The 21,529-nt window shown below is 51.5% G+C and overlaps 7 protein-coding genes across 7 annotated transcripts in view; 2 read left to right on the forward strand and 5 right to left on the reverse strand.

The window, feature by feature from the left end:
- Nucleotides 1-3,150, reverse strand: part of POSPLADRAFT_1045457 (hypothetical protein) — a gene marked incomplete at both ends in the record, with an annotated part of 7,858 nt that extends 4,708 nt beyond the window's left edge. The window contains 11 exons of the mRNA XM_024478762.1: nucleotides 6-74; nucleotides 129-373; nucleotides 431-448; nucleotides 973-1,019; nucleotides 1,280-1,516; nucleotides 1,797-1,869; nucleotides 1,921-2,198; nucleotides 2,251-2,439; nucleotides 2,502-2,616; nucleotides 2,751-2,769; nucleotides 2,929-3,150. Coding sequence (XP_024341194.1) covers nucleotides 6-74; nucleotides 129-373; nucleotides 431-448; nucleotides 973-1,019; nucleotides 1,280-1,516; nucleotides 1,797-1,869; nucleotides 1,921-2,198; nucleotides 2,251-2,439; nucleotides 2,502-2,616; nucleotides 2,751-2,769; nucleotides 2,929-3,150 — 1,512 coding nt within the window. The remainder of the gene's footprint in view (nucleotides 1-5; nucleotides 75-128; nucleotides 374-430; nucleotides 449-972; nucleotides 1,020-1,279; nucleotides 1,517-1,796; nucleotides 1,870-1,920; nucleotides 2,199-2,250; nucleotides 2,440-2,501; nucleotides 2,617-2,750; nucleotides 2,770-2,928) is intronic.
- Nucleotides 3,151-3,156: 6 nt separating this feature from the next.
- Nucleotides 3,157-3,396, forward strand: POSPLADRAFT_1124486 (hypothetical protein; the record flags this gene model as incomplete). The annotated part of the gene is made up of 1 exon (XM_024483546.1): nucleotides 3,157-3,396. A coding segment is annotated over one exon (240 nt), but the record flags the coding sequence as incomplete, so codon positions are not given.
- A 699-nt stretch (nucleotides 3,397-4,095) lies between these two features.
- On the forward strand, nucleotides 4,096-5,307 carry POSPLADRAFT_1039390 (hypothetical protein). The gene is made up of 7 exons (XM_024477534.1): nucleotides 4,096-4,347; nucleotides 4,403-4,462; nucleotides 4,513-4,585; nucleotides 4,647-4,687; nucleotides 4,748-4,870; nucleotides 4,934-4,982; nucleotides 5,040-5,307. The coding sequence occupies exons 1-7, from the start codon at nucleotides 4,106-4,108 to the stop codon at nucleotides 5,214-5,216; spliced, it is 765 nt and encodes a 254-aa protein (XP_024341196.1). The 5' UTR covers nucleotides 4,096-4,105; the 3' UTR covers nucleotides 5,217-5,307.
- A 3,002-nt stretch (nucleotides 5,308-8,309) lies between these two features.
- On the reverse strand, nucleotides 8,310-12,852 carry POSPLADRAFT_1136715 (hypothetical protein; the record flags this gene model as incomplete). Its single annotated transcript, XM_024484719.1, has 5 exons — nucleotides 8,310-8,467; nucleotides 8,821-8,835; nucleotides 8,996-9,026; nucleotides 9,201-9,558; nucleotides 12,683-12,852. 5 exons carry the CDS (start codon nucleotides 12,850-12,852, stop codon nucleotides 8,310-8,312), a joined length of 732 nt encoding a protein of 243 aa, XP_024341197.1.
- Nucleotides 12,853-13,348: 496 nt separating this feature from the next.
- On the reverse strand, nucleotides 13,349-17,027 carry POSPLADRAFT_1137448 (hypothetical protein; the record flags this gene model as incomplete). The annotated part of the gene is made up of 6 exons (XM_024484791.1): nucleotides 13,349-13,577; nucleotides 13,641-14,204; nucleotides 14,359-14,644; nucleotides 15,382-15,578; nucleotides 16,017-16,688; nucleotides 16,741-17,027. 6 exons carry the CDS (start codon nucleotides 17,025-17,027, stop codon nucleotides 13,349-13,351), a joined length of 2,235 nt encoding a protein of 744 aa, XP_024341198.1.
- A 967-nt stretch (nucleotides 17,028-17,994) lies between these two features.
- On the reverse strand, nucleotides 17,995-19,298 carry POSPLADRAFT_1138415 (hypothetical protein; the record flags this gene model as incomplete). Its single annotated transcript, XM_024484905.1, has 5 exons — nucleotides 17,995-18,115; nucleotides 18,180-18,240; nucleotides 18,292-18,426; nucleotides 18,618-19,039; nucleotides 19,192-19,298. The coding sequence occupies 5 exons, from the start codon at nucleotides 19,296-19,298 to the stop codon at nucleotides 17,995-17,997; spliced, it is 846 nt and encodes a 281-aa protein (XP_024341199.1).
- Nucleotides 19,299-20,156: 858 nt separating this feature from the next.
- POSPLADRAFT_1069702 (hypothetical protein) lies at nucleotides 20,157-21,431 on the reverse strand (the record flags this gene model as incomplete). Its single annotated transcript, XM_024482363.1, has 7 exons — nucleotides 20,157-20,353; nucleotides 20,409-20,506; nucleotides 20,568-20,840; nucleotides 20,897-20,960; nucleotides 21,019-21,159; nucleotides 21,211-21,329; nucleotides 21,381-21,431. 6 exons carry the CDS (start codon nucleotides 21,429-21,431, stop codon nucleotides 20,447-20,449), a joined length of 708 nt encoding a protein of 235 aa, XP_024341200.1. The 3' UTR covers nucleotides 20,157-20,353; nucleotides 20,409-20,446.
- Between the last annotated feature and the right edge of the window lie 98 nt (nucleotides 21,432-21,529).

Here is a 21,529-nt window from a genome sequence, read left to right on the forward strand (position 1 = left end):
GTGACAACCTCGTCAAGCACATTGTTGGCAATGTCACTGGCCTTGAACTGCCGTCGGAGCGAAGGCACTTGTACCTAAAATAAAAGTGTCAATGTTATATAACTTATGTGCTAATGATGCATCAGCACCTTTTTTGCTGCCGCACCAGTGACTGGTGGGTAAGCATAGAGCGTGATGTCTACAGTCATTGTCTCTGATTTCGCCTGTAGTCGCAAAGTGTTGATGCGAGCATTTATACCTGCTGTAGTTTGAAATGAAGCTTTCTGTGACGGGCCTTGCATCTCCTGTGTGCCTTGATTGAGACGGTGCGTGGATGCTTCTTTTTCGTGCTTGAGCGTGCTGGACTTGATGAACTCAATTAATTTGTCCGCACCTGTTTATATCAAGGTCAATACAATGCCCAAATTGCGATCTCAGGTGTTCAACTTACCCGCAAAAAGGGTCAAGTCTACAATTCACATTAGTTGTAGTTTTATTCTGCCGGAAATGCAAGGTGTGAAATTACCTTTATGTCCATCCTGTACACAGCTCGCACACAAAAGCGATGCATTGAACGGGTAGAGAACACCACAGTCAGCACATTGTGGTTGTTGCTATCGCAGTAGTCAGTTACATATGAAAACAAATTGGATCACGTACATCAATAATACTGTATTTGTCAGCTGTAGTTGCCGCTTTTTTTGTACACTTGGAGCACATAGAATCTGACAGTCGAGGAAAGTGATTTCCGCACCCGGAGCACTTGCCCATTGTGACGTGTGGTAGTGCGTGTATTCAAACAAGCAAGTACATATTATATACTTTCTGCAATAGCCGTACCCGTTCCCCTTGACTTCATATTCCGCATCACCGTCACCATATAAGTTGTTTGTATACATCTAGCCCGCTGCCGCAGCCTACCCTCTGACACTTCGTGTACCGGCAAATGTCCGCATCATTGCAAAGAAGGTGAAAGTATATTGTCAGGCTCACCTAGTTTCCCGATAGGGTGTAATAAGTCGATTACAGAGATGCAGAACCTGTTTCAAACCAATGCATGATGTTTTCTGCTGTTTCAGGCTGAAACAATGAACCAAAATGTATTTGCGAAGTTGAATAAAGTGCAATCATGACAAAACATGCCAACAAGTTGTATTTATGATTACTGCACAGGTTCTACATCAATGGTAGCATCATACTAAAGACATTCCATATGTTATGAAATGAAAGGTCCTCTACACAATAGCCGATCTCAGCAAGCACATGATTAGCTCGCTCAGCATACTCCGGGGCAACAAACCATATAAGATCCTCTCCGCCAAGGTCTTTCATCAAGGCATCCACAACCGTACAGTCTACAGGCTGTAGACATTGATCACCACCGTAGCATGCAAAAAGGTCATATGCAATATCCAGAGAGGTACCCGATGGCAATTTCTTTTTCAGGTCACAACGCACAATATGTGAATTGAGGCATTCCTTCAACATATCCAGCTCACATTGAATAAGCATTGGCCAGAGCCATTGAACAAGCTCACTAAAGCAAAAATTAGAAAACACATGTGACCAAGCAGAAAAACGTACAAGTGTTGCGGATTTGATGGATTATAAATCCCGTCGCCCACATGCCAAAATGTCTTAACATTTCTGCCCCATCGCAATACCAGTTGCAGCCACCCACGTTCAATTGTAATATTGTGTATGCTTTTTAAAAAGCGATGTGCGGGAAGTTCATTGAGTGGTAAGTGAGGTGCATAAGCTTCCCTAGCTTTGAATCAGTTATGTGTGTTGTTATCTAATACAAACACTTTACGAACCGTAAAGCATTTGCAAATCCATGTAGCGAAGTTGTCTTGCTGCCGCAGTCTGTGGTCATCTGTATAGGCATACCTATTGCATATTAACAGCCGTAGGTAAATGTGACAGTATGAACATACTTACCAGAGAGTTCCCGTATCAAACGAAGATAAAGAAATGCAATCGTGTCCTTGCGACGATTGTTCAGAACAACCCAAAGCCCGAGCCACTTGCCTGACCATTTATCCCGTACACCCCATATCGGAAATCCGATCGCACTGAGCTTGTCATGGCCGTCACCGCTCCACTCATGATGAGGTCCAAGGGCAACTAATGCTTCCCGATGGACCTTACGTGCAGTTGGCCGCCGTAGTGCGAAGCCTTCGGGATCATGGATATGCATCTCGCTCGTAATGTAGTCACTAGGATGTATGTAGCATCACGTCACCATAGAGACATAATTCAAGTACTTACCGTGTAAGATTCAAGCCGGTATCGAATAAGATTCCTTCTTTGATTATTTGTGGGCCTTGACGACGTGTCGGGTCCTTCACCATTTGATCTAGCACAAGCTGGCGCTTTTGCACATCGGACAGGCTCCGGGTCGTGACCTTACTGCCACGTAGGTTCAGCTTCTTCCGATGTCGGTCTATGTTGGTTGGACTATATCAATGTTCGACATTATATCTATTAGCAAGAGGTATGAATAATAAAGGAAGGCTTACCTTATTAGAATGCCATGCTTATCCCGGAATATGTTGCTCAATGTCACCCGACTGCATATGTTGCGCTTATGATACTGTCGCAACAGTCGTTCGACAACAGGGCAGTCGGGTGGAGCTGACAACAACAGGTCAAATACTCGAGTTAAACAAGTCAGATCAGTGAGAACTCACGGCAGTGGGTGTATTGGTTATTTCCGTTGGGATTGTGATTATAGTAGTTATGATCATTATCTTCGTTCGACGACATACCAGAACGCAAGGAGCAAGACTGTCGAACACGAAGGTTTGAACGACGTGGACAAAAGGAGAGGCTCACGTGATACACGGAACATCCCGAAGGTCCGATCCAGACCGGATCATGATCCGGGGTCGAAAGGCGCCAAGTCCAGATTCCAAAAGTAGACCTGGTACAGGTCGGCAACCGTACCCGACTCGTCATGTCAAGCGCTCCGACGTCCGCACGGAGCGGGATCGCAACCATCTTGAGGAGACAGTCCTGTTCATTCCCTCTACCAAGGCGGCCCCTGTGGCCGGGGAGGATATTTTCTGGGCGGTGCAACTTGGCCCCACTGACCCGTCTGCGGCCCTCGCGTCCCATCTTCTCATCAATGACCTCCCGCTCGATGCTCCGCTTTTCGCTTTTCGCCATGCAAAGGGTGTGCGTCCCCTAACTCGTCGCGCCTTCATTGCGCGCCTCACCTCTGCTGCCCGGGCTGCGGGTATTGATCCCATTCAGGGACATGGTATACGCGTGGGTGGCACGCTGGAGTACCTCCTTCGTGGTGTACCCCTCGATGTTGTCAAATCGAAGGGGCGCTGGGCGGGTGATTCCTTCTCCATTTACCTTCGCAAGCATGCGCAGGTCATGGCGCCCTACATGCAAGCTGTGCCCGACCTTCGCGATGGCCTGGTGCGCTATTCCATGCCGCCGGTGCGCTAACTTGTGAGTTCTGCTTTTATCTTCGTTCATCTCCTAGCCTCTGGGTATCCCGACTTCGCGGATGCGTCACTGCCCTCCTACTTCTTGGGTATCGCTGCTTACTCGGGATTCCGACAATTCATGGTCCTGTGTTCTGCGCCGGGAACCTTGCCCCATTGTTTCCCACGAAGGGGGAGGGGGGCGGGGGGCTTCGCCCACTTCCTATCGGTTCATGTTTGCTTTCGGTAGTCTCTCGTAATTCATCATCATGTAGATGGCCTCTCGCTTTCCCACTCGCTAATACTGTCACTCCCTGACTCATCGATCCTTATGGACTACTTCCCAACATCTGACCCATGCCGTTAATACATCACTGTTGATCACGGCATTGGTGCGTGCGAACGCAAGACATAGACAACCGTATGGGCGGGCTAAGGAGCTGCTCACAGATAGTGCGTTGATAAGCCCCGCATTCACAATCCAGTGCGTAGTTTTCGTGTTTCTTGCATCATGATGTGGGATCAACTGTCACGCCAAGCTACGGCCTCGGAAGCAATTTCCCACTCCGAGCGGGTCGGAGCCGAGGATACGCGCGGCGCAAATCCATCAAAGACCATATATGACCCCCACAGCACAATATGTTGCCAACATACCACTACACACTGCACCTTAAGACTCTTCCGCAATGTCTAACAGCACATCCGCCTTGATTCTGGGAGCAACTGGCGCGACGGGAAAACACCTCCTGCGCTCGTTGTTGGCCTCCAACATTTTCACGCGTGTCGGGGAATACGGCCGCAGAGTCACCCCGGAGGATCAAGTCGGGGACTACACGAAGAGTGGGAAGCTCGTGCAGAAGACGATCGATTTTGAGCATGTTGCAGATGCAGGCTTGAGTGAAGGGGAGTGGGATGTCGTGTATATCACGTACGTCGAGGCGTGCCTACAACTTCATATGGGAAGCGGACTGAGGGCACTATAGATTGGCCACGTCTCGCGCGGCAGCGGGCAGTGCAGCCGCATTTGAGAAGATTGACAGAGAGTATGCAAGTGCAATTTGCGAGATCTCCTAACCTGACGTGCCTCCCGTAGATATGTTCTCAGTGCTGCGCGTGCGGCCAAGTCGCAGAACCCAACCCGCAAGCAACGTCTTGTGTACTGCTCGGTGTGTCATGCCCGCCATATTTTGCTCACCGCCACTCACGCTTTATCTGGGCTATTCTCAGAGCATCGGCGCGGATGCCTCCTCGTATTTCCTGTACACTCGGTGGGACGACTTTATCGCCGCATCATACATTTACTCATATGATTATCGATCTACCTGCAGGAGCAAAGGTCTCACCGAGCAAGGACTCGCGAGTATAGGCTTTGACGACGTGATCATCTTCCGGCCAGCTTTCCTCGCGCAAGCGGACAGGGAGGCTTTCAGGCCTGTTGAGTGGGCCTTCTCGTGAGATTTCCATCCTTCATGTATGCGGAGGATGACTGACCGCACTGTTCGCTCGCATATCAGGGGCATCTCGAGCGTCCTCGCGTGCTTCTCGTCGATGATTGAAATTCCCGTACGTCATCTCGGTCTCATTGTCCGCGCACGACGCTCAGAAGATGCTACGTCACAGGTGCGCACGCTAGGCCAGAGTATGTGCAAGGCAGGCGAGCTCGGGTCGGCCGCGCTCCCGCCGGACGTTAAGACTCAAACCGTTCGCTTCCAGGACGCGGACGATAAAGAGAGGACGTTCACGTTGCTAGACAACGTCGCGGCGCTGAAATTAGCAGCGCACGCGGAGAGCACTTGACGCCGTACGGGAGATTTCCCTTAATATTACTGTATGTCCCTTATAACTGGACGGGAGACTGTTTGGAAGTATACGGGGTACTCTTTACCGCTACGCACTGAGGTCCGATGCTGTAGTTTGTCAATGCAATAGTGAATATTGCACCCATTGGTCAGAGATGGATATCCGGGGCCAGTGCGGGTTGAAGGATTGGTCTACGCTGCTCTCAGGAGAATAGCCCATTGGTAGAGCAGTCCAGCTGTCACGACTGGGTGATAGCCGCCCACGCCCGCGTGCTCTGTTTGGCCCACCTGCCCATCCTGTTAGGAAGGAAGGAGGGTCTGAGGTGGCTGGGAACCTTCCCGCATTCCATAGAGAACGTTGCCGAGCATGGCTCGCGTACATGCATTTCTTGATGCGATGATTACAATGTATAAATCGAGAGTTTGTATCAGCTTGGTTGTGGAGCAACGATCGCCCACCCTCGGCCAAGCCACTAGGGCACGCACTCCTGGCAAGCGGTCTAAAGTTGTTTTCTCGTTAGCTATCAAATACAGTTACTCAACAACAAAATAGTTTGTAGTCATTCAAATGCAGAGCACGATGACTCTCGGTTTGTTCAGTGCAGCACCACAGCAAGTAGTGTTAATAAACAGAGGCGGGCAGGGGGCTACAAGAAGCTCGGGCTACATACATTCTCTACAGAGTTTTGGTCAAGAAATATGCTACATCTCTATTGGTGACAAGATTGGGCGCTTTCGAAACATTTCATGCCAACTCTATGGCCTTATCATGGGCATCTTCCTCAACCGCAGCGCCAGTGTGCGGTCCGGACGTGCCTCGCCAGAGCAGTACCAGGGATTTGATGGGGGCATCCAGGCCATCTGCACTGTACGTAGTCACCGCGGGTGACACTCACGCCATGGGATCGGCTGAGGTGGTCGTTGATGCTCCGTACATCAGCCGGGATGGGAGTTCTGCATCCCGACCAGCAGCACTGAGGTTGGGAGTCGGCCATGGACAATCGTAGAAGACTGCTTGGCAGGTGGGGAAAAGGATACTTTAAGAGACAGTGTCGACATAAGTATCACCACTTACAATTAGGGGGTAAAAAGCAAAGAAACACGACTGCGAAATTCGCTAGCAGAAGGAACCGAGACCTATGTGCCAGGGAGGAGGGGGAGAGGGAGATGGTTCAGGCTGCAGGCATGCAGTAGAGGAATCGGTCTCGACGTACCTGTAAGAGAGCTGAGAGAACTGCTTGGCTTGAGAGAACTGCTGACACCGAGGTTGCGAGAATGCTGGCTTATAACTAAGCAACGTCCTTTCCCGGTGATCAAACGACTTCGCGCTTGAGCTATGCAGATTATCCGAATGGTCGTCGGCCTCTACCTATGCCTGTGCTGCGGTTGGTAGGAAATACGCAAACTGTTTCGAGGTGGGAGAAAGAACGATATGGAAGCCACATCAAAATGGACCGACCAGAGAGCACACACGGGAGTGGGTCGACTGTTGCAGGTCCGGTCGCGGAGCGCGATAGTTGATATAGCGGCGCAGAGGGTTTAAGTTGGATATATGGTAGGGAGCGTGCTGCATCGTAGGTCTGCGATCACACCGGAAGGGCATGTATTGGATTATACAACACTCTTTGGACGTGTATAAGGATTAGAGTATGACTTCTGGAAATCATTGACGTCGTAAATTCTGCAAATCCACAAGAGATAAGGAAGGCCCACACATCATACACTGCGTGGTTGAGGAGAGCCCTGTCGCAGGTTCAACATACGATGCAGACTGGAGATAGACCACGTCTGACCGCGCTCAGTGCGGACGGAATCCGCCTTTTGTTCGCGAGGCACAGACCACAATGGCTATCCGGATATCCAAAGATTTATGATACTTATCGCGCTGAATGCACCGGAGAGCAAAGGACGTCAGCATAGTTAGTTATTTGGTGCATAGCTTGCTCAGCCGAGTATCAGTGGAATATACCGCAGATCCTATGATGTTATGCGGTGCAGATGCAACCCAGCGTCAAAGCCAGACTCGGATGTCCAGAAGGATATCCCTCATATGAGATAGCAGATATTTAGCGGCACAGTGTAGGGTGTGTATATCGCAGTGAAAGAGGATGCAAAGTGAATGATGGCTACGCATGGTGTCTGCCTTGCGCAATTAGCGGTGGCTGCCGCCAGGAGGCGGTGGGCATGTGGAATTTCGTGATCAATATGGCAATGCGACAGACGCGCTCTACATGGCGGGCGCTTCGTTTCATCCTCTTTGAAGGGGCCTATACTCCGAATCTGAACGTCTTGCCCAGCCAGCTTGCTGAACCAGGTATGAGATGAGATGGAAAATCTGAATCGCCACATCGACGCGACCGTGACACTGGATATGCGTGACTAACGCCATCACGCGATACCGTGACGTTCAACCATGTGCGGTGCCACAACTGCAGACTCACCGCCACCGCTGGCAGACGACGGCTATCTGCCAACCCTACTCCGCGCGGTATATGGAACAGCACCTACCCTTGGATCGGTCGCATAGATACTGACCATAGATAGGCTATACTCTCTCAAAACATTTGTGGCCTTATGATACTGACAGTGCTTGACCACGATGGCAGTGAAAGCTGCCTCCGAGTAGCCATCCGATCTGAATGCAGATGTCTTGTAGTGTTGATGATATGTTCTTCAGGGCCTACAAAGAACTCTGTTCGCGGCATCTCCGGTCTTTGTATCTATGTCCAGTCTTCTCCTATCTCGGGTGGTATTGTTTGCCTTCCTGCAGTTTCTGTTTCGGGGCGCGTGCAGACCCTGAATGGCATAACGCAACTCTCTGATTCAGTCATGAGAATATTGAGAGCAGCCGTTAAAGTATTTTTAAGAACGACAATCGATGATCGAGAAGCGGTTAGACGAGGATCATCTCGATTCGACTCGCCACTTCGCTACGACATGACATTCGTCTACAAGGATTACCAGATATAAGACTGCTAAAGGGCCCGGCCTTCTCATATACTTCGGTACCACTGGTGGTTCGACCAAGCCGGCTTCGCTCATGTTCAATTGGGGCCTGTGCAAAGTGTGAGTCGATCTGAGACGTGTTGGACTACGAACTACACAGGATATATCCGTCCTTGGCGGAATTCTGCTTCGTAGCCCGCGATGTGCCGGCTTCGACATAATGCCAATCGAACGAGTTGCCCACGAAGCTCGTCTCTGCCGTGATATCCCGCATCGACTCCAGGAAGGTTTTCAGTGTGCGGACTACGTGAGGAATGTCACTCAATCGCTGTTTTTATTCATTATCGAAGTGTGTATGAAACTGGATATTTACAAGCGCACTAGCAACATAGGGGCCGTCATTCCGTCGATTTAATACAATGGTCCTCATTCGACAGCAAGAGTCCACGCTGTCGATTCACCATCCGGCAGTCCAGTTCATAACACAACCGCTTCATTCTTCGTTCGTCGTGGAAACAAGATCCTACACAGACAAACCCTCTAACGCCAATCATCAAACGGACTTTACGGTACTTTGCCTGCGCTTCACGATTAGTTGAGCGAGAATGCATTTCGGAAAGTTTGTCAGCTCGCCACGATACATGCAACTTCCTAACCTTCGGCATCCTTGGCTGTCATGTGTATGTGTCATTAAATACGAATGTATTGCATGTACTATTACATATAAGTATAAACGGGCCTTGGGTGTAAATCAACAATAATGTTATCGGAGGCCTAGTCTCGGGAACATACATCCATCGAAGCCCCTTCACGCATTATCAGTCCTCACACCATAGTGTATCAACACGTCTTGCGCAACGCCCTGCAAACGCTGAAGGAGACGAGGCGTGTACATCATCCCTGTGTCGAGCATAACTGTGAGAGTCTTCAGTACCAGACCTCGGGCTTTGCGTGCTTCGAAGGCGCCCACTAAAATGTCCAGGACGTAGGCGCGAAGGGCAGTTAGGACAGTGAACGACTGCAGGAGAGGACACACAATGCCGCTGTGGCCCAATTCATCGTGACTATCTTCAGCCACTCGCGCTGGCCTGAGAGCCTCAGCAAGCGCGAGCGAGGCCGTATCATGGAGCTCCATGGAGATAGCACAGGGCATGGTGCGCAAAATGTGCCTCCAGTCGGAGGGGTAGAGCTGGTACGAGACCGATTTAATGGAGAGGTGCTGGGTGTTGGGGAAGGTCGTGATGAAACCGAAGTGATCCAGCCTACTGTTGATTATGTCTTCGTCTTCCTCACCGTCGTAGTCGATCCCTACCCAGTGGATGGAGAAGATGGACGAGGTGGAGTCCGTCTGCGCGACCCATGATCCGCGGAGGCGGAAGACCTGCAATTCGAGGCTGCGGATGGTAGAGGCCAGTGCTTGGAGTGCAGGAGGGTTTCGCGTGCGTTGATCAGGCGACTGAGGACGTCCGATGAGGTGGAGAAGGGTGGACACCGTAGTGGGGAAGGAGAGGCGGGATAAAAGTGCCGCTCCGACGTCGTGAGGGGCATGCAAGACAAGCTTCCGCAGTCTAGGGAGGTCGAGCGTGGCGATATTATCAATCCCAGAAGCAAACTGCGGGGGTGAAGTGGGGTGTTTCAACCCTACGGCTAGCATTTCCAACGTGGGACTGAGCCGTAGAGCCGAAATCATATATTCCAGTGACGGCACGACTCCGCACATGACACACATATTAGTCAGATTGCTGAACGGACGATGGGGATAGTCGGCGTTCACGAGCATGATGGTCTTCAGTAACGGCGTGTTGTCCGCGAACATGGTCCGTGGTAAGTCATAAGGGGAGGGACTGTTCTGCGGCTCAACTATGATGTTAAAGGATCGCAGTTCGGGTGCGGGATTCACGAATTGGACAGCAATGAGAGAAGTGACCGCTTCCTTAAAATCCAAGATGCTGAGCTCCACGAGACGGTGCGCGCTATTGTTGAGCAAACGAGCCATCGAGGCAAAGATGCTGTGTGTGACGGTATCTTCGTCCGGGATGGGGCCTTGGAAACTGACCCGGAGGGGATGATCCTGTGAGCGCTCGAGGAAGGCGTGAAGCATGCGAGGATCGCAGCTTCTGTCGATCGTGATCACGGACCAGAGCCTCGGAGACGCCAGAGCGAGGTGTCTCCAATGGGCGCATACGTGGCATACTGCGAGCCACTTATTTTGACCTGTCAGTGAAGGTTTATTCACTGGACTATCATCTTCCCAGCCTTCCCAGGCGAGCAGCACGAAGATCTCGTAAAGGATGTCGTCTGGAATGCGAGAAATTAGGGCCCTGCCGTTCTGCAGCGGCACTAGGCCCAATGCTTCGGCGGTCATTCTCCGAGCGTTCGACACTGTAAATAAATTATGTTACAGAATAAGACAATATAAGAAGCTTGCACGGACCTCAGGACTACAGTCAATTCAGCACCAGCACCTCGAGAGCAAGATACCCCACAGAATTAAGAGAGAAACACGACCTTGGAAACAGAAAAAATGAACACGAACTGTCATACTCCTCAGCAATGAACTTACCGATTGCCGCTTTTCGTATATCACGACTAGCAGTCACGGAGTGAATGTGATCAAGATAGATCCATGGGTTACAGGATGGTCGTATCCGGCTGAGCGATGCAAATACACAAGTATGATCTGATAAATCTGTTGGGCTTACCGAAACGAAGAGACTACGCGCCAATACAAGCAATAGTCGCGAAGATTGAGTCACGAACCTCAGGGGAATTCGATTGGAAATGAGAAGGAGGCATAATGGGCATCAAAGCTATTGGCTTTGGATCCTAACAGGACCAAATAATGCCTCTCGCATGACACCAGGACCCCGGCGAATCCCCCAAGAGCTCTGATCCCGAAAACCCCGAAAAGGGGGCCTCTGGAGCCAAAATCTTACATCTCAAACCCCCGAAACGGGGCCCGGACGGCGGTCAGGTTATGTGCCAGGTGCCCCCGAAACCAGGCGTCCGGGGCGAGGTATGATCCTCGACCCCCGAACATAAGGTCCATCCGGCCTCGGAACGGGTGTCGAAATGTGCCGGAAAGGTACGATGATACCGGTGACGTCTCACTCGATTGCTTCTTCATACCGCTTCGTCGCTATGTTACTTTACTTATCGGTTCTCGATACCAAACTTCATGTAAGTAGGAATTTATAGGTCTAATGATCTTGTGCAAATACAAAGATCCGAAGTAGAGAGATTAGTACCACGTCAATCAGTGGCCTCAGTGTAGTAGTCGGTACTTCTAAATCTATGTACGGCCTTGTGACAATGGTACAATCGCGCGCGCGAGTTTTTGCAATTTCTCGCCTTTTTTGCAATGTTCAGACGTTAGATGCCATTTACCCCCAAAACTGACCGGAATCAGGCGAGGTTATGTGAAGTTCCCCCGAAATCGACCATGGGCTGACCCCCGGAGGGGGGTCCGCGCGGGATCAGAGCTCTTGGGGGATTCGCCGGGGTCCTATGACACCGCGACCTGCAGTGCCAGCACCCTGTGCCCACACAAGCTCTTTCTCTCTCCAGCAGGCCCATACTCGATGTCTTGCTCTGCTCCCGCAATGAGGTAGACTCCCATGCCCCCGGTCTCAGACTCTCCGAGACGTCGTCCCTCTTTGAGAATGTGTTCTCTCTTCTGCAACCGCCATTGCCTCAGGATCGGACGGATGCTGTGGATGGACTGCCGGTCGTCTCTACCCGTTTTGTAGATCATAGTGAAACATTGTACATGGTACTCCGTTATTCATTTGCCTACCTTCTTAACACTCCCTTGTAAGACTCGCTTGCCGCCCAATCAGTTTTGACAATAGGTACATTCAAAGTTGCCGCTTAAATCTCGTGGAAAACAAGCGACTTTTCGCTGCTTTTGGACGCCCAAATGTGGCTGAAGGTCGCTGAAAGGTCGCTGAAAGTGTCACAGATGACTAAGCGTGATGCAGCCGTGATTTGATCACGTTTTCGGTTCGCGAAGGGCTGACCAGCCAATCAGGATAGCGAATCATGCAAGCGTGACATAGCTGTAAGCCAGAATCTGCGAGCGCTTGCGCCAAGCAGTCGCTTATTTGTCGCTGTTCGAGGAGGGGAGCTCAGATTCTGCTCGCTGCTTTTGGACGCTTAAATGCTGCTTGTTTTCCAGCGAGATTTAAGCGGCAATTTTGAACGTACCTACAGGTGAGCGTGTTCGTATAGATGCACCGCATATTTCAGATTCCTCTCATATCCATTTCTATGCGCGGAATATAACTATGTTGACCAACCAAACGCTCCTATAGTTTCATGCTTCGCGATCGTTATAAGGCTGCACAACGGCGTTATCGCTGTAGCGGCCATTGGATTTAGACCCGTCGTCGGACTCGCTCTTGCACGCAGATCTCCGCATATGTACCGGGCAACACGCGTGCTCTGTATGCAGCATCATGGCTTGGACACCTGAGAGCAGGCAGAGACGTCCCGGACCTAAAGCTTCGTTGTACTCACAGCGGAAGACCCTCATCCTCGACACGAATTCCTCGTAATACACGCCCCCAAATAGGTTCTATAGGGACAAAAACAATGTGCATGAAAACAGCAAAGGCGGACTCAATCAACAATGCGACGTCAATCCGGGGGGAGCGAGGATTGCCGCCACGCTGACCATTTATCGACATGGCTAGAGACATCGACATTTCCTCGCTCCCTTGGAACACTACGGCGGGTCAATAGATTCTTGCTTCATGTTAATGTGAATAGTAGCCAGAGTCAACGTAAAAGCGACCGATTTAGAATGATACGGGATATTGATTTGGTATTTGGTGCATTTGAATGAAGCCACGCCGACTTCGTGACGTCCTGCATAAGAACTAGAGTCACAATTCGGTTGTCGTCATGTAAGCGTTATGCATATTCTATCGGCGGACTTCTTTATAAAACCAAACTTGGGGATGCCAAACAATCCAGCTGCGAGGCCGAGAGCCCTGGATACGATATCTGTCTCGCCCTCCACCTCATTGGTCAAATCCCAGCGTCCATGACGATCACTTTCGAAAAATTGTGCTTCATTCAGAAAGGATCTGAATGTTGTACCCAGGTAGTCATAAAATATAATACATGCAGAACTGGATAAATAAGCCGTCTCTCACCCTAAGACAGACCCGGAACGTCCAATCATTTGTCAAACCAACCCAGTGCCTCACCCAAAGCGAGATCGGCAGTACACGGCTCCTTACTGTCCTTGAGGTGCCGAATCAAAGAGTCCTTCCGACTGAAATCGATTCCACATCCTCCCACCATCCACTGACCCTTGTGCTCCAGTCGCGTCGAACCATTCCTGATCTCATACATACCCGCCATCTCCTCCGGCACACCGCAGCACACCCAGACTTTGTTGGAGAGGCTGCGGTCATGGGTTTCCAGGTGACGCCGCAGCGCAGCAGGACTGCCCTCTGCAGGCACATACCAACACACCGGGCATTGTAGGGAATCATCACGGACAAGCGCAGCGACGTCAACGGGAGCCTGGATATTGCGGGGTGGTGCAAGACGCCGCTTGCCTGTGGGCAAAGGCGTGCTGACGCTCGAGGAGGAAGACGACGAGCGAGACGTTTTCCGTCGAGACTTTGCAGATTCGCTCGAGTAGGGGGCGCGACGGCGTGTCTTCTTCGGCGCTGGCGAGCGCTGTGCGGACGATGTGCGGACCCGGTCTGGATCGCTGGAAGTGAAGGGCGACGTGGGCGATGATAACGAAGGAGAGCAGGACGAGGAGCTGTCTGGAGAATTCGTGTATACAGAAGGCGACGGGTGCTCGGGCGAACTGGAGTAGAAAATGTCCGTTGTTGGTTCGGAGACCACTGCGGGCACAGCGAAGACAGGATGGTGTGATGTACCGGCAGCTGGTGTGATGGCCTGCAAGGATAAGTTCGCCATTGGTTCGGGGTACATATCATATTCCAGGGAGCCAAAGTATGCTGGGACAGAAGGTCCCGCGCTCCGAGAGATCTCGTATGGGCTCGAAGCCGATACACTCTGATGAGGGAGTGATTGTGTTGAAAACAGGGGGTAGATTGGAGTCGAGTCGGCCCGTGAGCAATGCACAGACGACACTGACTGCGGACTTGCACTAGAGTTGGAATAAATCCGTCAGATCGCATGCTTAGACCAGTGGCAGGTGAACGTACGTGTGTCCCGCGAAACGCGAGTGTATGTCCGGAACAGCAACATGGACAGACTCAGCGTGCGTCCTGTACAACCGATTCGTACTCAGATGAGCAGGAGCAGGAGCATCTGCTACAGTAGGTTCCCCTGTTGTATTGGCAAAGTTCTCCATAAACCAGTCATCAGACGAGAAGACAGACGATTCGAGATCTGAGGGTAGCAGATATTGACGGCCTATGTATGGCGCGTTCCATGCAGAAGGACCGCCCTGAGCAGAGACGAGGAGTGTAGTAGACTGTCCGCGAGACCCTGAAGACATCGTAGTGGCACGGCGGGCAGTCGAAGGGATGTTTGTTGTGCAGTAGCGGAGCACTGGGGGCATCATCGCGCATGCCCCGACCTACCTTTATATCTCCAGAGTGCCCAGCCATTGTGTGGATGGCCAGCATGGTCGCCGCTGTTGGTGTTTACCTTAAGAGTGAGCCTGGGATGGGAACGTTTCGGTATAAGAACCTCTTCACGTTCGGAGTTTGAAACAGGCGCCTGAGCGCTGCGTCATGCCCGGATGCGGGGCCGGGGCTTGTCCCTCAGCCACTGGCAACATTACCACCGATGGATGGGGGATATCTTTAAAGCTCTGGTTCGTTCCATACTCAAAGTAAATCCTGGAGATTTGCCTTGTTTACCTCTCCTACGATTGCTACTAGGGCAGGCTTCACTTGATGAGGCACCCCGAGCACGCGGTCACGGGATCGCATTTCCCGTCTACACGATCTCAAGTTTGGTGGTGTCGCATCGCACTTGTTCTGTATACTCAGAGTAAAGCCTGGCGATTTGCCTTGTTACTTCTTCTACGGTTGCTACTAGGACAGGCTTCACTTGGTGAGCCACCAGCACGCGGTCACGGGATCGCGTTTCCCCGTCGACGCGATCTCGAGTTCGGTGGTGTCGCATCGCACTTGTTACTACAAAGAGCAAAGACGCGAGTGTCTTGCAACGTGAAATGAGGTGCAAGCTTGATATTGAGTCGAGTATTCCGGACACACCTGATTCCGACTTGAGGACTGCAGCATTCGGCACAACGGTGATCCTGTGGTTAACGTTTCTATCGCACGGGGATGACCACTGAACGTATCGCATCAAGGCATCTCTTGGATTGAGCACCTTCAAGCAGCTCGTCGTTTGGTCAGGTATCTCCCAAGTCGGGATTGTTCGAGCGTTGAATGTTACCAACGATTCCAAGCTGTCCCATGATATTCATGCGTTTATACCACTAAGAGCGCAATGAGGAAGGCACACTGCGTCCAGACAGCAGAATCCGACAAACCGAGAATTTACAGACACATTGACAGATGTACAATGGAGAATACATCTATAATATACACTAATATATAACCAAATAATTAAGGCGTCTCAGATGACGCCCTTTGCATCCTAATCATGGCCAGCCCGTGCCATGTCATATAAAAACGAGTCAGAAAGAATAGAGAGAAACGAGGCCAACTCCTAGCCAGAACCCCACACGCAATTCTTGCTGTCCCTCACATGGCGCCCCAGAGCATCTTTCCGGCTGAACGACAGCAGACACCCACCCACTCTCATCTGGCCCCCGTACTCGAACGGCTTGCACGTGCCAGCGACGCGACGCGACCGCGCCGAAGACAAGGGCACACCGCAACACACCCACTCTTCGCCCTTGTCCTCGCAGTGCGTCTTGATGTGGCGCACCAGATCGTCTCGCTTCCCACTCGCCGGCGTGAATGAACACTCATCGACCGGACACCGGCGCGAGCCCTTTGCGATCATCGCCTCGAGTTCGTGGAAGGAATAGTTGGTCTGTATATTCCTCGGCTTCGTACGTCTGGGAATGTTTTCAGGCGTAGAAGACGAGTCAGATCTCGCTTTCTTCGATGACCTTTGGGGATGATCGCGCGTGTAGGGGGAGTTCCGCCGCGTGTGCGCGCGTGGGGGCGAGCGAGAAGAAGACGAGGGCAAAGGTGCGGTCGATGCAGAACGGAATGTTGTCGTCGTGTAGACGCTAGGTGAGCTCGACGGACTAGATTCATCGTCGCTGGAGCTCTCGCTGCTGCTGCTGTCTGTAAGAACTTCCGAGTCGGAAGAGAAGGGAGTCGGCGGAGATGTGATAGGAACGGCGAGCTGTGGAGTGTACGGCGTAATGTTCCCCGAGTCGAGCAGAGAGAGCTCGGCCAAGGACCTGGTAATGCCGTATACCGTCGGCGAGGCAGAAGGAACAGGATCAAAAGCGTAGTGCACATCCTGTGGATAGTAGGCGGGGACGCATACTGCATCGGAGAGACCAGGAGACGGCAGGGGAAAATAGGGCTCAGAATAGCTGGAGACATGTCAGATACTGATGTAAGTCATCCGGTGAGAAGTGCACATACTGCGTGTCGACTTCAGGAATGTATTGGGGTGAATCCATGGTGTCTGTCTCCGGCGGAGCTGCTGTCGCTTCCAAGGCTCCCATATGCGTAGGTGATGCTCCGGAGACAATGACCTCGGAGGTGGACTCGGGACAAAGATCCTCAAAGAGGAAGAGGTCCGGGATGTCGAAGTAATCATAGTTCCGCGGGACTCCAAGAAAGTCGATAGGATCTAAAGAGAAAGAACCGTCTAGGACCGCATCATCTTGAGAATAGGTAATACTGATGTCGGACTGCGTGAGGAACATGGCGGGTGCGCGGGACAGTGCGTGAGTGGCTCGGGCGACGCGACGGAGCAATGCTGGGGGGCATATCTCGCTCGTCCTCGCACACCTTTATACGACCCCACCGCTCAGGCATTGTCCGGCGTACGAGCATGCTCATAGCAGCGGACGACGGCCTAGCCGAGATCCTGGGATGGGAACATCTCATTATAAGAACGGTGAAGAGTGCGGAGTCTGAAAACATACCATGTAAGGCAACTGTGCACACCGGTGACCAAGGCGTCTCTTATCATTGTCGTAGTCCAGCCGCCTCGTGTTCCGACTTGCAGGAGTGGTCGGCGCCTGATGCGTTGTGTGGCACTTTGTCACATTTACTCTCGAGCTGAAGATAACACTGGTCAAAGACGGAGATCACGGAAAGGTTGGATTTGGCAGATGCAAGGTCGCAATCACCAGTGCATTATGTTGTGGTCCGCAGGGCAATTTACCTGAAGGTTGGACTTGAGCGGAGCGGCTTACACAGTCCGAGGGGTTTTCCAAGTGTTCCCCCATCCAGCCCAATGGGCGCATTACCAAAGTATAAGCATTGGTCCTGCCACAACTTAAATCAAAGACGCAGTATATGTGCAAGTTAACGATTCAGGTAGGATTCATACTGTGAGCTTATCGGGCTGAACCCGTTATCCTTTCTACGAACTCATCGAGGTGTCCGTGCGGTATTTCGTATGCAGCAGCTCAGGTTACCAGCCTGTCTATCGACCAGCGAGAACAGAGGACTCGAGTCGCGGGGCGATTGCCTAGGAGCGAGTCGGAGCAGCATTCACAGTCGTCCGGAGACGCCCATCTTGCCTTCACGGTCACGGGATCGCATTGCGCGTCGCGTAACGCGCCGATCCTTCACAAGGTGCTGCCGTCTAATTTTAACGCGAGTTCTCACCATCTGCGTTTATGCAGTGGTCGTGGTGCTTCTATCGTATATTTCTGCATCCGACTAGGACTTCAGCGACGTATTGCGTGATTCAACACGAGATGCACAGAGAGGCTCAATCATTGATGAAGGCTCCGGCCCTTCAGCTACATTTCCAGAATAAACATCCCAGTCTTCCGAGCCACTTCATGATGGTGTCAGCGATGGGTTTCATTGGTTTCATTCCCGCTCGCTGAAGATGCGCGAACCAACTTCCGGCCTTCACTTCCGCTCCGTAGAACGTCCGCTGGGCCCATGCAGCGGTCGAGCCTACAAAGGACTAAGCATCGCTTTTTACCCCAATCTGAGAAACAAACGCACCTTTCACCGGCCCATAAGGGCCAATACCGAACAGCCGAGCAACAGGGCGCAGAATCCACCCCTCTGGAATGATCATAAATACCGCAGTGATCAGGAGGATCTCCACCAGGTCTGGATGCTGCTCGGTGATGTCCCCTACATAAAGTACAGTCAAAGCATGATTGATATCAATATCAGCTGGCTCTATGTGCAGGGATTGAACGACAAACCGATTGTGACTACAACTGTGACAATATGCAGATGCAAGAACTTTAACTGCTCCCTCACCTCCTCTTCCGGCAAGCTTGCCTCGACGCAGATGCGTGGAATGGCATCTTCTGCCTTACCTAGAATCTTGCTGACCTGGATTTCTCTTTCGGCGTGGTGTGTCGCATGATCTGGAGGTGGGAACGCCGCTGAAAGCTCCTCGAGAAGCTCCGCGAGGATCTTGTCTACTTTGTCAACGATGTCATCCACGAGGGCTTCACTGGAGATATCGTCAGACACTGTCTCGCTGTTGCTGGTATCCCTCGCCGTGTGTAGGCTTGTTTGCTTTATGAGGGCTTTGAATCCAGTTGCACAAGAGACCATTTGCGAAATGCCATCCTTGATGGTCCCCACCTCTTCGATATAATGAGGATACGTAGATTGAACTTCACTTATGCGCGATTCGGCGTATTTTCGTGCAAGGTTGCCGAGCTGTGCCGCGCGTTCCCAGAAGTCGATGTCGAGGGCTTCATTTACAAGGACGGGCTTTTCGGAAGTAGTGCTGTGCGACGCCGTCGGGGTGCGTTCGTGAGTCAGTCAAAGAATACATTGAGAAGGAATATCTCACATATAATTCCACGAGCAATGCTCCTGTGGTGCAACACCACATAGTCAGATCGGAAGAACAAGACTGCTCGAATCTTGCGCACGCACCTTGCAACAACATCAGGCGGCATCGCAACGACTGGAGGAGGCGTGAAGGTTATGAAGGCGCCCATGGCGATGAGGAGCGGCCAAAGGCAGGTGAAAATGTGTCTCATGGTAGTTGAGTGGGTTGATAGGAGACTACCTTGTCCAGGACGAAGGTGACGGTGAGCATTTATATTTTGGCGTCTATGAGAAGCGAGCGCACGCCGCAACACGCCCGAACCTTAATCTTGTGCTGAGAGGCGGCGAGGTTACCCCTTATGGGAGTGACATCGAGGCGAAGAATCGTACTTGGGATTAAGAAGTGTTTCCTACCAATAGGCTTGTGTCCTGCCGTTACATGAGCCGAGTCACAACAAGGTGCTGCCGTATGATTTCGACGCGAATTCTCATCATCTGCGTTTATGTCTACTGTCAGGAACGATTTTGACGTTAGTGTGGTATAAACCAATTGTATTATTGCGTTCGGTACCGACCAATTAGATCAATTTCCCTCGGCTCGTCGTGTGCATCAATGGACGAAGGTGCCTATGAATGCTTGAAATACCAACGTTTGCCGTCATATATGACTTATCAGGTAGTGCCCTTGCCCTGCCTGACATGCCACTGCAAGCTCTACTATGCGAGTGATGACCCCGTACAATTGTTGACTGAAACCACCACACCACGCTCTCGCAAAGGAATGTCTCAGCTGCATGACTATTGCATACTCGTAATACACCGTCCAAGCCAGATGCAATATAAGATGTGACTAAACGTACCACTGCGTATTGACCGCCATGGCGTAGTGCTGGATAACGCGATAACAGATTGAAATGCGATGTATATCGCAGCAGCAGCCCGACTATCCTGTAATGCCACTGAGTGATTGGCGTGCGCATTTGGCAGAGGATCAGATTCTCAATATTGACAGAACATCCCTACCATGGCTGTCCATTTTTCGTCTGTCGCCCTCGATCACAAGCGGATGTCCCAGAACACGAGGCGTCATGTGCAGCACATGATGACATTACCCAAATATACTGCGCGATCGCACGTACTGACACTCATCACAGATTTCGAAACGTATACATAGACATCACCTGGCGTATCCGAGTCGAGTCAGTGCCGATTCAATCGATTCGGACAATTTCCACAGGATCACTGCATCGTACATATCAATCGCCTTCTGTGTGGGCTGCACTAGGTCAACAGGCACAACACTCCTATTAGTGGGTCCTCACCCACAACCAACTACGGCGTATCGTGAGCCGCCGAAGTGCTATCCCCTGGCAGTGACTTCATAAGAGCTACCCTCGCAACCTCCACAAGATCCGCAGGCCTGCGACGTAAATATCATGGATGAGCACAGAGCCTTTGCCGCTAGAAGAGTCCCGACTGACCGCTGCGTGGGATCCAGCACCACCAATGACTTGCGTATCGACAGAGTCACACGTAGAGGTAGGTGCGACGAAGGGGGCAGGTACGAGGAACGGAAAGCGTCGCTCCTGCATATTCGCCTCCTGTAGATTGCGCCCGCGCGGATGAGTCGCATCGATGTCTCGGCGAGTGTCGCTTCCCTCCTCTTGCAGCTTGACGAGGTGACCTAAACTCTGGCCGGCTGCTTCGCCAGGGAGTGGGCATCCGCAGATCATGTATGGCACACCGAAACGCTCCTGTATTCGCCAGACATGAGAAAAACCATGTTGCGTGTACATAGCTGTAAGCCTACCTGCCAGGCGTGGCGAGTAATGTCCAGGGATATAACTAGATAGTTCTCTTCGACCTTGTCGTCACTGACACATCGAATCAGTCAGAGCCGCTGTGCTCTGCAACCTCACAAAGGGGACTCACTGATTGACATATCGACCCACTGTGTCGCGACAGTCTTGCGCATATTTACTCGCTGTAAGCTGATGGGAGTGCCATGCCAAATCAATGTCGAGTGTGGGGACGAGGAGGAGGGCCGGAGATATTGCCATTAGATCTAGGAAACTACGCGAGAATCCATTAACGTGTCAAGCGACGGTATGGGAAGGACCTTACGCATGGTATCTAGCGACAGCATTAACCAAGACAACCTCATCCTGTTGATTGTTAAGGAAGCTAGGAGCCGTCCAGCCGAAGTTGTGCATCTTGTCTATGAACGAACATTGTCGGATAACCTCAAAAAAACAGTCAGGTTGAAAGGCATCTGTGTTGGGAGACACACTCACAGCGCCGACGAGCTCCACGGAGAATGGCCTGTCGTCAGTGTATGCGGCCATGATTCGTTTGACCCTGCGAATCGCTCATTGATCGTTCTTTCGCAGCTTGGTGAGGTCTTAAACTAACGTACGGCATCCCCCCCAACGTCAGCATCTGC

This window comes from Postia placenta (assembly GCF_002117355.1).
Source record: "Postia placenta MAD-698-R-SB12 unplaced genomic scaffold POSPLAscaffold_4, whole genome shotgun sequence".
In the NCBI taxonomy this organism is placed as follows: Eukaryota; Fungi; Basidiomycota; class Agaricomycetes; order Polyporales; family Adustoporiaceae; genus Rhodonia; species Rhodonia placenta.

What these genes read in the sequence shown, in the direction of transcription:
- POSPLADRAFT_1039390 (XM_024477534.1), top strand. Translation starts at nt 4,106, where the DNA reads ATGTCTAACAGCACATCCGCCTTGATTCTGGGAGCAACTGGCGCGACG. An exon ending in TGGGATGTCGTGTATATCAC is followed by an intron (nt 4,348 to 4,402) that starts GTACGTCGAGGC and finishes AGGGCACTATAG; the next exon opens with ATTGGCCACGTCTCGCGCGG. An exon ending in TTTGAGAAGATTGACAGAGA is followed by an intron (nt 4,463 to 4,512) that starts GTATGCAAGTGC and finishes TGCCTCCCGTAG; the next exon opens with ATATGTTCTCAGTGCTGCGC.